This window comes from Hyperolius riggenbachi, chromosome 6 (genome assembly GCF_040937935.1).
Source record: "Hyperolius riggenbachi isolate aHypRig1 chromosome 6, aHypRig1.pri, whole genome shotgun sequence".
In the NCBI taxonomy this organism is placed as follows: Eukaryota; Metazoa; Chordata; class Amphibia; order Anura; family Hyperoliidae; genus Hyperolius; species Hyperolius riggenbachi.
The window spans coordinates 162,695,405-162,711,537 of NC_090651.1; the positions used below are offsets into that span (position 1 = coordinate 162,695,405).

General features: G+C 43.1%; 1 protein-coding gene across 1 annotated transcript in view; it reads right to left on the minus strand.

Annotated features, from left to right (window-relative positions):
- TPR (translocated promoter region, nuclear basket protein) overlaps positions 1–16,133 on the minus strand; it is a 191,083-nt gene that overhangs the window by 82,433 nt on the left and 92,517 nt on the right. The window contains exons 26-28 of the mRNA XM_068240152.1: positions 12,788–12,963; positions 5,125–5,272; positions 3,518–3,655 (exon numbers count right to left, since the gene is read on the minus strand). Of these exons, the coding sequence (XP_068096253.1) occupies positions 3,518–3,655; positions 5,125–5,272; positions 12,788–12,963 (462 nt within the window). The remainder of the gene's footprint in view (positions 1–3,517; positions 3,656–5,124; positions 5,273–12,787; positions 12,964–16,133) is intronic.

Here is a 16,133-nt window from a genome sequence, read left to right on the forward strand (position 1 = left end):
ATTTAACAAATTTACTTAAAAAGAAAACTACTAAATATCCTACATACTGTACAATGCAATTTTAAATACATTAAACACTTGCGGCAAAAACACAGACTATCAGCATTATAGAGCTAGCAACCTAGTTTTCAGGAAGCTTGCAGGACAACACACGGTTCTTTACAGCAGGTGACAATTCAACAGCATGTATCCACAATATTCAGAAAAGGAAAGAAAGAACAGGTTGAGGGCTCAAACCCACTAGAGCGATTTTCTGATCGTTTAGGGAGCGAAACAAACCGCTAGCGATTTCCCTAAAACGCTCAGCTGATGTTAAAGGATGTGCTAAATTCCACTGGAGTGATTGTGATTACCAAATTGCATAATGCAGGACATGCAGCATTTATCGCTTTTAGCGATTAGCGTTTCTGCATTGTAAAATATATAAACGCTGGCATAATCGTTCGTCAAAACCTGCACAAAGCGATTTTGCTAGAGTTTTGAAGTTACTGCACACTAACAACATTAAAATTGAAAGGACCAATCAGAATTAAAAAACGCTAATCGCTACACAACCGCTGGCAAATTGAATACACTTTTTAAGGCCTGGAACCCACAAGAGCGATTTTGTGAGCGCTTAGTGAGCGATTCAAACCGCAACAATTTCCCTAAACGCTCAGCTAATGTTAATAGATGGGCCAAATTCCACTGGAGCTATTGCGATTACCAAAATGCCAAACGTAGGACAAGCAGCATTTTTAGCGTTTAGCGTTTCTGCAATGTAAAGTATATAAACGCTGGCATAATTTCTCATCAAAACCTACTCAGAGCGATTTTGCTAGCGTTTTGAAGTTACTGCACACTGTAAAAATAATAGAATTGTAAGGACCAATCAGAATTAAAACCGCTAATCGCTACACAATCGCTGGCAAAAACCTTGCACCACTTAAAATCGCTGCCAAAAAACGCTCATGAAATCGCTTACAAAATGCTCACACAAAACGCTAGCGATTGCGATAAGCGATAGCGATTTGCAGTGGGTTCCAGGCGTAAAATCGCTACTGAAAACTCATGAAATCGCTTGCAAACCGCTCATACAAAACGCTAGCGATTGTGATTAGCGATAGCATTTGGTAGTGGGTTCCAGGCCTTAAAAGACTTCGTCAGATGGTTTAAACAAATGGCTTCTGATCCTGCCCTCAACAAACCCTGCATCTATACAGAGGGGGAAAGAGACCAATGAGGTTTCAGGTGTGTAAGATCAGCTACCAAAACCCATGTGTTTGATATGACAAAGGTTCAAGTCACTAAAAGAGTAAAGTAATCTGCAGAGCATAGCTTGGACTTGTCTGTCCATCCTTCTGCCCAAAATACTCAAGACCATGTACAGGCCCTGTCTAACCCCATAAAGTTGCCTGCATTGCCTCATTCCATTGCCACATACTCTCAGGTATTCAGCTGTGTATGCATGGCCCAGAAATGCATATCTTAAAGTCACTTGCAGCCATTATTATGCATTGTACAGCTTTAGCAAGTGTAACGCAATCTTATAACACCTACCATATAAATAGGGTGTTAGTCTCAATTTTCAAACATAGGTCCTTAAGGGCCCGTTCACAAATAGAATCGCAAAACGCCGGCAATTACTGCGGGTGCTTTGCGGCAGTGATTTCTCTGGACACTGCGGCCGTTTTGGAGCGAGCTCGATTAGCGTGCTTTGCACGCTAATCACAATCGCTAACCGCGAAACGCAATACGCCGGCAAACCGCTGCATGCAGCCAGTTTGCGGTTATCGCTAACCGCATACGCGGTAGTGAGAACACTGCCACTTGCTACATTGTGTAGCGGTTTTTACAAAACCGCTAGCGGTTTGCCATGAGTGGGAATCGATCGATTCCCGCCCAGGTGTAAATGGGCCCTAATTTACTTTTCTCCTACTTTTTCTTCTAAGTTTTCTCCTAGGAGATCATTTTTTATTATTCTGTTTAAAATACATTTTCAGCACTTTGCAATTAAAGTAAAAGTAGGTGAAAAAATACTGTTGAAACTTTTTTGAGTATTTTTCTTGCTTGCTGGTGGCTTTAAAGCAGTGTTCCCAAACTCTGTCCTGAAGGCCCACCAACACTGCATATTTTGAATAAATCCACAGAAGTTAATCAGCTCTGCTGCAACACTAATTACCTCACCTGTGATTGTGTGTGGTTTCCTGCAAAACATACTGTTGAGGTGCGTACACACATGCGACTATAGTCGTTTGTAACGATCGTTCCCCGATCTTTACCAACGACGATCGTTACAAAAAACGAACCAACGACTATTAAGGCAAACGACGAACGAGGCAAATCGCTACAAAACAAAGTTCTGTCTTGGCGGATTTTTACCACCGACGATCGTTAGCAAAAGTGGCACATCGTTGGAAACGATCGTTCGTACCAGGCTGGACATGCGCATTTCACTTTTTCTCCAAGGAACTTTACAATTTTATGCGCAGGCGCATTAAGTGCTTTTACGTGGTGTAACGTTCGTTCTAACGATGTGATCGTTACATACTTTTTACAACTAACTTTACTTCGGTCGTTCTTTCGTCAATTAAAAGATCGTTCGTCGTTGACAACGAACGATCGTTGTCGCATGTGTGTACGTAGCATTGGTGCGCCTCGAGGATAGGGTTAGGGAACTCTGGCTTAAAGGGCATTTTATTGCTAAGGTGCAAAAATATTACCCAGGAGAAAACTTAAAGAAAAAGTAAAATGAAATAGGCCCCTACTGTTTTGAGCCATGTGGGAAGGAGGCGGTAAAAGCTGCTGTCAGAAGATTAATAGGCCAACTCAGCTGCTCCTACCTAATTACTCTACTGCACCATACTTTAGAAATATATAAAAAGTATTTTCACTTACTTTTGTTGTCAAACAACTGTTTTCCTCCTTTACATTTATTTTTAACCATTATTTGTACTTTCTTCAGATTTTTTCCCCCCTCCATACTGAAACATTATATACTGGTAGTAAACTAACTGCAAAGGATGTGATAAGATAACCACATTTCTAAAACACTCCCACAATTTCTGCAGTTTTCCCTTCACCCCCTGTGTAGAATAAGGATTATGAGCTAGCCATGAATTAGCTTGATAGAAATAATGGGAACATCATGCCATGTTAAAATAGGCAATAATTCAAGGAAATCATATTTAGCAAAAAAATCAATTTTTGTGGAATGATCACAACAACATAATTTAAATGTCAGCACCCTCCAGCCATACTTTATTTTCAACTGAAGATAACCTGGGACAAACTTAGTTTGGCAGTTTTCATATGTTTTCACTGTTTTCTGCCCCTTTAACCCAACATGTATGCAATTCTTTTAAAGAGGAACTCCAGTAAAAATAATGTTGAAAAAAAAAAGTGCTTCATTTTTACAATAATTAATTACGTATAAATTATTTAGTCAGTGTTTGGCAAAAAGCATTGCAGAAAGCCTAATGAAATATGTGATCAAGACATTACAGTTACTGAATTCTAAGCGGTTAAAAATACCCACCTTAGCCTGTAGCTGCTGAAGATCTTGTTCAAGTTTTGTCTTATCCTCCCTCAAAAGTTTGTTGGTTTCTATTAAAACTTTCATAGTTTCAGTTTTCTTCATCAGCTCTTCATGCTGGGCCATGGTCTTTGCAGTTACCTTTATTTATAGCAAGAAAGCAGCATTAATCTGATAGTTTGGTCTAAGTAAAATTCACATTAAAAGGGTGAAGAGCACTAATACTAAATGTATTTACTCTGTACATCCCTACATGTTCTCCTGTACAGGAGAAAGTGAGCAAATATTCTGCTTACAGCATGGCTGATACTTGGTACAAAAATATTTTCCTATGCCTGTTAAATCTACTCTGCCTTGGTGTTCATAGACAGGACTATGGCCCATCTATGCTGTGGGCTTTACTAAAGTAGTAAATACATTAATTTTCTCCACCCTTTTCAAATGAATTGCCTGTCCCCTAAAGGGGACTGAGAAGACTCAAGATGACATGTATGACTGAGATCCTGCAGGCCTTAAACTTATTGCACAACAGTGCCAACTGCTTTCATGAACTGCGCCACAAGACATGCACAAATCAGACTGATGAAATTCATCACCCATAAGACTGGCAGACATCAGATCAGAGATGGCAATTGAATTTAAGTAGAAATCAGTTTTATCTGTTTTGTTTCAAACACTTCAGCATTTTTCCACTTCATTTTAATACTTTTCAGCAAATTAGTATTAAAAAATACACTTTTACAAATTGACTTAATAGAACAGTTTTTCTCAAAATTTATTTGACAACAAAAAATATCCAACATAAAAACTCAAGTTGAAAGTACTTCCGTTGCATAAGAAAGCTTGAATAAAGCTTTGGTAGGTAAAGAGGAGAAAAACTCAACCCTACAAAAAGTAGCAGTGTCCTCCCATGCCCTCATTAGTAAACAAAGGCTTTCAGAGATATATGATGAAAAAGTAAAGAATGGGGAGGGTCTTACCACTTTACTTAAAGCAAGACGCTCTGCCCTGCATCAGTGTTTACTTCAAAGAAACCTAAACTGAGAAGGATATGGATTTTTCCTTTTTAAAATACCAGTTGCCTGACTCTCCTGCTGATCCTGTCTCTAATACTTTTAGCCACAGCCCCTGAACAAGCATGCAGATCAGGTGCTCTGACTGAAGTCAGACTGGATTAGCTGCATGCTTGTTTCAGGTGTGTGATTCAGCCACTGCTGCAGCTAAAGAGATCAGTAGGACTGCCAGGCTACTGGTATGGTTTAAAAGGTAACATCCATATCCCTCTCAGTTTAGGTTCCCTTTCAGTATGAACCTAAAGTTGGCTGATGGTGTAATGGTTAAGGGCTCTGCCTCTGACACAGGAGACCAGGGTTCGAATCTCGGCTCTGCCTGTTCAGTAAGCCAGCACTAATTCAGTAGGAGACCTTTGGCAAGTCTCCCTTACACTGCTACTGCCAATAGAGCGCGCCCTAGTGGCTGCTGCTCTGCTCTGGCGCTTTGAGTCCGCAAGGAGAAAAGCGCAATATAAATGTTATTTGTCTTGTCTTGTAAAGTAAGCCTAAAGTTGTTTTTTTTGTTTGTTTTTTTGTTTAAGAAATTTTGGAACCAACCTGAACTTTTTCACGTTCTGCATTTAAGCTTTCCTGGAGTTCGCTTATTTCTTTCTCCATGTGTTCTAAACGCTGTCGATATCTCAGACATTCAACTTGGGCAACTTCAAATCTAGTTTCAGCTATTTCCTTTTCTCGTCTTACAAATCTGCAATAGACAATTTACAACAGAAAATACAAAAATACACCAATAAGCTTATGACAAGAACCCAAAGTTAAAAGCCGATTTTACAATGGCTTCTGCTATTCAACTCCTTGGTTAGAATATCCCCAAATTCTACATGACACGAAAATAAGTTTGCACATTTTTGTTTACACCAATAAAAAAAAAAAAAAAAAAAAAAAAAAAGTATTGTAGCTAGTGACTGTGGTGTTAGAAGTTCCCACCCCACCCTCTTGCAGGCAAAAACCTGGTCATAAGAGGAGCTAAAGTATCACAAAATAATAGTTTAGTGTGACTGAAGCAGCATGGAGGCTACTCCTTCCTCATATCATGATGGAGAAAGCTGCAGAAAAAAAGGGAGATCAGTGGTATTTACAGTACTCCTGCAGAGCCTAGGTGTTCTGCCTAAAACCCAGGTCATGTAGCTGAACATATAAGACCAGTGGTGGACAAAGCAAACAGTGGAACCCTGAATGAAGTGGGCCCCATATGAGTCACCATGGTCATAACAAATAATACTTAGATCCAAATGATGGTTGATAATATACAAGTACATGAACCTAGGTCACGTTCTGTAGGCACTATATTAACGTAGCACACATTTTATGACTGTGCTCTAAGCGATTATCACTTTTTCTTATGAGTAACAGAGAGAAATCCATATAAAGGAGCCTAGAGGATAAATGGAGCAAAAACTGGTGCAACTGCATGGCCTGCACAGCATACATATAAAATCGCCGCCAGGAGACTTGGGCACAGGATACAGCTGGTATATGGCTTATCCTGGCTGCTGCACAAATCCCAGAGGCGTTAATTACAATACCCCCTATAGGTCCATGTGGATAGTGGGGAATGATGTAATTCGGCTTTCAGCTACCGCTGGAGGCCGAATTACAGCGTTTTAAAAGTAACTTCAGTTTCATCTACTGACAGCGCCGAAGTTAATCACTGTACGCCGCTATAGTATTCTGACCATTTGCACAGCATTCTCTTATTCCTTTCTCTAGGTAACAGAGGCAGTATAGTTTCACTGAAATAGATGTACATTTTCTTTATAGCTTCCACTTAATTTGACTGGACCTATCATTTTAACTAGAAATGAACATGGCAGTGTACCATGCCTTCCATTTTCCCCCAACTGTACAATCACACAGCAAAGGTAATAATATCCTCTGCCTTTTTATAAATACTAATACTGCTATTGCAATAGATCCTTCTGCCAGGAACTCTTAAAGAGAACTCAAGGTGGGGTTCTAAGAATGATATCCGCACACAGAGGCTGGGTCTGCCTATACAGCCCAGCCTCTGTTGATATGTAGTGTCCCCCTAGCCCCCCTCCCCCCCCCCCCCCCATGCGCTCTGACCCCATAAATCACAGCCGCGCTGTCGACACTCAGCAGGCTGTGTTTACCTATGTAGTGTCACTCTCGCCGCTACCCCCGCCTCCTGCATAGCTCTAGTCCCCACCCGCGTCCCTTCCCTCCCCGCTGATTGGAGAGAAGGAGCGCGGGCATGGACGGAACTATGCAGGAGGCGGGGGAGCGGCGAGAGTGACAATACATAGGTAAACACAGCCCGCTGAGTGTCGACAGCACGGCTGTGATTTATGGGGGCATAGCAGAGAGCAGGGGGGGGGGCCTAGGGGGACACTACATATCAACAGAGGCTGGGCTGTATAGGCAGACAGAGCCTCTGTGTGCGGATATCATTCTTAGAACCCCACCTCGTGTCCTCTAAGGTAAAAATATTACCTTTCAACAGAGCTTAATGCACTCTATAGACATGGTGGCACTAAAGCAGGTAATACACAAAATGATACATTTTGACCCTTACAAACCAATCAGATCTGAAAACTGACTGTAAACAAGTGTTTACATTTTAATTGATACCTGATCTCAAGACAGAACACAATTATTAAGGCTCGGACACATGCTTGACTAAAGTCAGCTGAGGCGGCTGATAATGACCACCTTAGCAAATAATCAAGACGTCAGGATGTGTGCTCCTAATCCCTAGATAGGTTTGATGCAATGAATGTTTGCATGTCTGCACTATGCATGTTAAAGGGCCAGAGTTAGGACACCTATGTTTACCTGGGTACTTCTGCGCAGTGTAGGTGACTAAGCATAAGAATGCATGCTTCTGTGAACTAAGACTCCGGCTTTTAACTTAGCTGTAGGGAGAACAGTGGTGCCTGGATGAGTGAATCTGTGCATGCATTTGTTTGAACATTTGCATGCGAGAGTGCGCAGGGTTAATTGATTTTTGCTGTTTTCTGGCCTCACCCCCTTCAGCACCTCCCTTTCCTTAACTGATTTAATGTCCTAACTAGAGGCGATGTGCCTGGATATGTGTTTTTTTTTCAGCAAATAATCAGGTGTGTGTACAGTGACCTCGATCAACAAATCTGCCCAGCGGATCAACTCACCCCACGTAACGTCACGAACACGCAGTTGTCCCTTCGCCTCCCCGCATAGCAACACTGTCATCAGCTACACAGCTGACTTGCGTCTGTGCAGTCAGTCCCAGCGATGTCGCTCAAGGGGATCGGGTCCCGATTCCCAACGTGCGACATCCATCAAAGGGGTGTACGTACTTTTAGAGTGCGAGTAGGACTAATCAGTCCTCCCAATGTTAGATTAATGCTTCCCTTTAAACATAGTAAATTAATTGCAGATTCCTCTTTGCAATTATGATACAAGAAATAAGCTGCATGCAAATCTCTCAACTATTCCAGCCTCTTTAAACATGATATTAAAGCGTACCCAGGGCCGGCCCGCCCATGAGGCGGAGTGAAACTTTTGCCTCAGGCGGCACTTCTGGGGGGGTGGCACCCCCCATCCGTCCGTGGGTGTGGGGGGGCCGCCCGAGCTGGAGGGGATAGCGGGCAGGAAGGGGGTATTGGGCCTAGCGGCGGGGAGGGGGGGGGTCGGACCCCCCCTCCCTCGCCTGGGCCCCCCGTCCTCCGCTCCCCTCCAGCTTTAAAAAGTTATGTTGCTGCCTGCAGCCTGTTGCTGCCTGCAGCTATTGTAAGAGGCAACGGGCGGGGATCACTCACCTCTTCCTCGTTCCAGCGTGCGCTCCATTGACGTCACTTCCTGGGCGGCGTAGGGTCTGACCCCACTCCCCGCCGCTAGGCCCAATACCCCCTTCCTGCTCGCTATCCCCTCCAGCTCAGGGGGGGTGGGGGGGGGGGGGGGTTGAGTCGCGGCGATTTCTTTAAAGATTGCCTCAGGCGGCAAAAAGTTTAGGGCCGGGCCTGAGCGTACCCGAGATGAGATGACAGGACATAAAAAGTTTAATACATACCTGGGGCTTCCTCAAGGCCGATCGCTCCCACGCCGTCCTCCACCTCCTAAATAGTCTGGTAGAAGCTCCATTATCTTCGGCCAGTCAGCGCAAGTGCATTCCACTTGTGCACGCTCCGGCAGCAGGGAGCATTCTGCGCTGTAGTAATGCGCAGGTGCAGAATGTCTATTGTAGTTTTAGGATTAACCTTCATACCAGCTGTCATTTACCACGCTGGTTGAATGGTGTTCCCAGGGGGCAGTTCACGAGATTGCGACGCAATTGTACAGAAATTGCTGAATATAATGAAGAAGCGGAGAATCTCGAGAACTGCCTCCTTGAAAAAGGTTACCCCAAAAGACAGATAGAGGAATCTAGAAGGGTGATTGCATGTAAGAAAAGAGAAGACTTATTAGCCCCAAAAACTAAAACAGAGTGGGACGGGAGTGACTTTTCCATGGTCCTTCAATACACATCACAATCCAGGGTGATATCTGGAATTGTCCGGAAACACTGGAACGTATTGGAGGATAAAATTCTGGGGGAAATATTACCAGAGAACCCAAAACTAATTTTTAAAAGAGCCCCTAATGTGGGCCTTTCTATTGCCACAGCTGCTAATGAAATTAATAAAGGAGATATGTCAATGATATTAAAAGGACAACAGGGTTTTAAAAGATGTGGATTCTGCAATAACTGCAGAATGACACATAATCCTGGAAAAGTCACTGAAGTCATCACACCGGCTGGGGTGTCCTTTAAAATTAAAGACTCCATAACATGCAATACGAAGGGGGTCATATATTGTATCCAATGTCCCTGTCATAAAAGATATGTTGGAAGAACAAAGAGAGTATTGCATACACGTATAGGGGAACATTTTAAAAATATACTTAAGAAAAATGAGAAACACCCACTTTCTAACCATTATAAAGAGAGACATAATGGAAGTTTGAAAGGTACAATCTTTTTTGGTTTAGAAGTGATAAAGAGGAGTCCGAGGGGGGGTGATTTTATTAGGAAAATGTCTAGGAATGAATCCAGATGGATCTTTCAGCTGGACACATTGATGCCAAAAGGATTAAATAGCGAGATGGAAACATTCGCTTTTTTTAATGAATGACTATACATTCAAACAATAGGCATGATTGATGAAAGGAGTAGAATTATGCATGGATTGCTGTGATGGTAGTATGATAAGTTATGAGTAAAATATCTGCATAAACCCACATTTGCATATTGATGAGAAGGGTGAAGATAAATATGCACATGATAAGCTGTGAGATGTCATAGAGGTAGTATAAGGATTTGCATAAACCCACATGTGCATAATGATGAGGTGGGTGTTGATAAATCTGCATAAGAAAAGCTGTGAGGTGCCAAAATGAGCTAAGTACTTGCATAAACCCACACTTTGCATAATGATGAGGTGGGCGGAGATAAACCTGCACATGGGTGGTGGAGCCGGCAAAAACCTATTTAAGTGGATGAACTATGTCGAGTAAAATCAATCCTCCTGAAGAAGGCTAACGTATTATAGCTGAAACGCGTAGAGGTTCTCTTGTAACTGAACAAACCGTTTCTGGAGCATTTAGGAACTAAACTGGCCGCAATAGCGCTTAGCGACCATTTGCACATCAAAGGATCCTATTGCTTTAAGGTGACGTCACCAGAAAGAGCAGCTTACGGCTTGCTGGAACAGACAGCGGGCGTCACGCTGAACTTGTCAGCAGGAAGTGACGTATGCGACCAAGCATCGCCGAGAGCTGAACGGAAAAGGGAGCTCTGAAGTACCCGGCTGAGTCTATAGCTTGAAGATCGGGGAGAGGAGCTTCTAAGACATAGAGGTACTCTGATTGAACATAGTTTGCTGTAAAGTCACGCTTGAAAAAGCGTTTGTAAACGAGACTGTTAGCACATATGAAACGGGCTGAATCCACTGAGGCTGATCTATGCAGTGTGACTTATAAAGTCTTAAAAGATGCCTGTGTGAAAAACTGACAGCACATATCAAACGGGCTGAATCCACTGAGGCTGAGTGATGCACTGTTGGAACTGACACCTGTTTATTGCACAAAATTGACCAACTCTTCTCATGAATAGGATCTTAATATACGATCTATTTTTGGAATAGTTGCTGGAAAGAAAGAAAAGAAAAAAGCCTTTTTTCTATGCTCCAGGAATCATATGCTATTAAGGACTGCCAATAAGCAATCAAGAGTCTAGGTGTAGATCTTAATTAGCTCAGGTTGTTAGGAAGAGGTTTTTGATACACCTGATGAATTTATGGTATGATTGTGAATAGTATGAAAGGCATGAGTGTTTTGTTATAGGTGTGGTTTTTTGAGCATTTTATCTATGTACATGAGAATTTTATAGATTAAATCATTATCACTAGCGCGTGTTTCTTATTTATGAACTGTTTATAGTTGATTTTTGAGGGTCTTGGGATTCCCTCTTTGGAACTTGCAGCTTAGGTGCTCTAGTCTCCTTAGCGCCAACTTCTGCTAATATAGTTTTAGGATTAATTTAAAAAGAACCTGAGGTGGATCTTCGGGGACAGATGGGACACAGAGCCATGTTCTCTGCCTAATGTCATGGCTCTGTGTCCACCCCCAACTGCCACGCTATAGTCCCCCCCCCCCTCTCCACACACACGTCTAACTTTGTGGTAAAACACAGGGGAGAGGCATTCCCTGTTGAAAACGCCCGCCAGGGGTGTTCCTGCAGGGTTTCCTGAGCTGCCATTGGGCAGCTCTCTCCCCTGGCTGCACCTCCTGCCACTCCTCCGCCTTCATGCATGCTATGAGAGACCCACCGTCTCTGCGCAGTATCGCGAGCTATAGGTCACCAAAGTGGAAGTGGGCCATTGTGGCCCACGGGAGCAGCGGTCTTTGCTGCTACTACTATCCGCTCAGCCCTGTGGATCAGGTAGCCTACTTTTTTTGTCATTTTTTGAGCCAACCTTAGGCTCTCTTGAAGACCCCAATGCAACGTTTAGGTTTTCCTTTTTTGTTGCATTTTTTTTTTTCTTTAAATAAATCACTTTTGCAATCGAAAAAGGTTTCTACTACTGCAGTGAATCACAAATGGCCGGTTTCTTATGGAAAACTTCAGCCGTCTCACTGTTGGTTGATCAGGTCACATGGTACCTGCAATGACATGGTTCCGGTCATGAAGTGGAAGCATGACTGCTTGCTTGCGAGCGAGCACACACACACACACACACACACACACACACACACACACACACACACACACACACACACACACACACACACACACACACACACACACACACACACACACACACACACACACACACACACACACACACACACACACACACACACACACACACACACACACACACAGCTAGCCACTAGTAGCGAGTTACAGTCAGACCCATGCTGCCAATGACAATGCAGTGGGAAGCCTGTGAGGAAGGGGGAAGCAGGAACACAAGGAAGAATGTCATTTTTAGTTAGAACTGTCCTTATGTTGCAATAGTGACTTTCCAGTTTTTTGTAAAAAAAAAATAAAAATTCATAACTACAGTCCTGTAATTATTTCTGTGGAATTCTGTGGCTAAGTCAAGCAGCGCTAGAGCCGACTAGTCCAGCATTATGCAGCATATCTTCTGAAGGATATGTGCGGTGTCCTTCCTTCCCACGTGCTGGTCTTATTTCATAGCCGATTCAGAACTCTATAAATCAGTACTGGTTTGCCTGTGTGGGTGTACAACCACCTAGCATTATTGAACAGCAGTAGTAGCAGTAGTAGTGAGCGCTCACACGCTTTATGGACTTGAACCAGTTTTATATGCTCCTGTACTGCCTGATGAAGCGGGATTGTTGACCGCGAAACGCGTTGCGATTTTATGGAGCTGTGAATAAATTGTATATTTTTTACTCTGCATTTGGGTATATGTACACTACCAGAGGGAGGTAAGTCCACCTCGACTTCCCTCTTTTTATCATTTTTAGAACATTGTTTTACTCTTCTGTGCGCCTCTGTTTGTACATATTACAGCACAATATAAAAGGAAAGCACCTGGGAGGGACTGGGGAACACTATACACCCTACAGTGTAGAAACACAGGGCAGTGCTGAACTACAAAGAAATAGACTTGCTGTTTTTGTTCCAGCCTTTAGTTAGACTTTCATGATCTTTCATACAGTTACTACTTAAGGATTTAGATTTAACTGATACCTCAATATCTCCATAACTTGTTCTTCAGATTTTCCTTCTTCACTGAATGACACATTGAGAGCACCTTCTTGAACAGAAGCGACCATCTTTTTACTAAGGGTCTCCAACTGTTCATGCAATAGCCTGTTTTGCTTTTCCAAGTCTTCACAACGAGACAGATTTTTAGAAGCTTCATCCTGGGAATTGCAAAATATGAAAAAAATTTAATGATGAATGCAGTTTAATGTAAATAAAGAGCGGATGTTCGCATCTGTTTGAATGAGATTTTAGCTTTTTCTTGTCAAGCTCACTAGAAGAGACAATTTTTCATACAGGATATATAGACCTTGCCTACAGAAAACCATCTACTTCTTGGCTTCCATCACTGCATCCAAAATTGGAAATCTTTGGAAATTGCACCTTCTTGTTCTGAGACTCCTTTTCTCCATTCATTCCACCTCTGGCTGGGTGCACACGTCTGTGCGGGAAAGGTTTTCTGTCATGTGCATTTTTAGGGTGTTTGCATTTTTGTTTCCGCATATGCGTTTTTCTAGCATTTTGCGTGCATTTTTTTTACGCATTTGCGGTTCGCATGTACAAAACGCATATGCATTTTGCATGCATTTTTCTATTATATTTCAATTTTAAAAAACAAAATTTAAAAACACATGAAAAACGCATACAAAACACATTACATTGCATTACCATTAACTCATTATGTGCGTTTTTGAAAATGTAATGCTAAAAAAATTAATAAAGTAAACCACCAGAACATTAAGCATATTACCCCTTCTCTGTCATCTCTTCAGCATCTAGAACCACGTGTGGGAAGGTGGCTTCTGCCTCATGTGTCTTCTCAGGAGATTGGTTGGCTAGTGCAAACTATGAGCTTTCAGCTCCTACTTTTATAGTAATTAGATGCAATATGGTTGCCTAATCTGGACTTTCCCTAAATCCCAGGTTCTGATTGGCTGAAACTTCCGTGCGTAGCTCGCTATCTTTGTTTTGAATACTGTAAATAGTTGACATTTAAAATAACCATAACAGATTTTGTTTATTAAAGCGGAATATAACCCTGCATTTCAACTTTGCTCTAAAACATTATTTGCAGCATATTATATGCAAAAAGCATTTTTTTTTTTACTAGACCAGCATTGGAAGGGTTAAACACAGAGGTTTAAGGTTCCGGGAGAGATATGCAGAAGTTCAGATTGTTACATTCTATTTAGTTATTGTATCTATTGAGAAATGTTACACACTCTTTGGCTGTCTTCCAGCTCCTGAGAGAGTGAGTCACATTCAACACTTAGATACATTTATGTAAACAAAATGTATCTTTGTCAGCTTCGGATGCGTCTGCAGAAATCTCCAGGAACTTTAAAGCTGTGTGTAACCCTTCCAATGGTGGTCTAGTAAAAAAAAAAAATGCTGGTTGCATGTAATATACTGTAAATAATGTTTTAGAGCAAAGTTGAAATGCAGGGTTATATTCCGCTTTAACTCCTTAATTACCTTATCTTGTGAGAATTAACGTCATTTGGAGGGTTTACAAATTCTGATTAGGTCATTTCTGACGCAGTTAATTAAAAATGGACGTCACCAGCCATCTTGTCTGCTGGTTGACTTATTTGCCCCAGACATTGGGACTTTCAAACATTAAACAATGTCAATCATGACGCATTTCTGATAATGCGTCCTTCTGCTAATTAGTTTGGAATAGGTCTGTCCTTTCCCAGACAAAAGATTGGTCAGGTTGACCCAGTAAAAAGTCTACAGCAATTTAAGGCTTATTGAAATATACAGGGCTTCTGATATACTTATTTAAATATAAAGCTTATTATATAAAATTCTTCTTAATACAATTAATCATATAAGATAATTGCACATTCAAATGTAATATAAAATAATGTTCTATATATTTGCCTTTCCATCGGCAGATGTCACTATTTCATCATGTAAATAACAAGGAGTATTAACTACTTGACGACCGCCCCCAGCCGATGGGCGGCGGTAAAGTCCGGGCCCAAACGACCGCAATACGCCCATCGGCGGGGGCGGCTGCGGGCGTAGCTATGCGGCGATCGCGTCATTCGTGACACGATCAGCCGCCGGGGACTGGCTCCGCCCCCCGTTCGCTGTAACCCGCCGGCCGTTCGGAAGCGCCGGCGGGTTACTAGCACCCGGATCGCCGCATGTATTTTGTATAATAGGCTTTGTAATGTATACAAAGCCTATTATACTGGCTGCCTCCTGCCCTGGTGGTCCCAGTGTCCGAGGGACCACCAGGGCAGGCTGCAGCCACCCTAGTCTGCACCCAAGCACACCGATTTCCCCCCCCTGCCCCCTGATCGCCCACAGCACCCCTCAGACCCCCCCCCCTGCCCACCCCCCAGACCACTGTTTGCACCCAATCACCCCCCTAATCACCCATCAATCACTCCCTGTCACTATCTGTCAACGCTATTTTTTTTTAGTCCCTAATCTGCCCCCTACTCCCTCCTGATCACTTCCCACCCCTCAGATTCTCCCCAGACCCCCCCCCCCCCTGTACTGTATGCATCTATCCCCCCTGATCACCTGTCAATCACCCCCGGTCACTGCCACCCATCAATCAGCCCCTAACCTGCCCCTTGCAGGCAATCTGATCACCCACCCACACCAATAGATCGCCCGCAGATCCGACATCAGATCACCTCCCAAGTGCAGTGTTTACATCTGTTCTCTCCTCCAAACACCCACTAATTACCCATCAATCACCCCCCCATCACAACCTGTCACTGTTACCCATCAGATTAGACCTTAATCTGCCCCTAGGGCACCCAATCACCCGTCCACACCTCAGAACACCCTCAGACCCCAGCCCTGATCACCTCGCCAGTGCATTGCTTGCATCTATTTCCCCCTCTAATCACACCTTGAGACACCCATCAATCACCTCCTGTCACCCCCTAGCACACCTACCCATCAGATCAGGCCCTAATTTGCCCCGTGTGGGCTCCTGATCACTCGGCCAAACCCTCAGATTCCCCTCAGACCCCCTTCCGATCACCTCCCCAGTGCATTGATTGCATCTATTTCCCCTCTAACCGCCCCCTGAGACACCCATCAATCACCTCCTGTCACCCCCCTAGCACTCCTATCCATCAGATCAGGCCCAATACATCCTCTTATCTAAGAGGCCACCCTGCTTATGACCAGTTCCACAAAATGTGCCCCCTCATAGACCACCTGTCATCAAAATTTGCAGATGCTTATACCCCTGAACAGTCATTTTGAGAAATTTGGTTTCCAGACTACTCACAGTTTTGGGCCCGTAAAATGCCAGGGCAGTATAGGAACCCCACAAGTGATCCCATTTTAGAAAGAA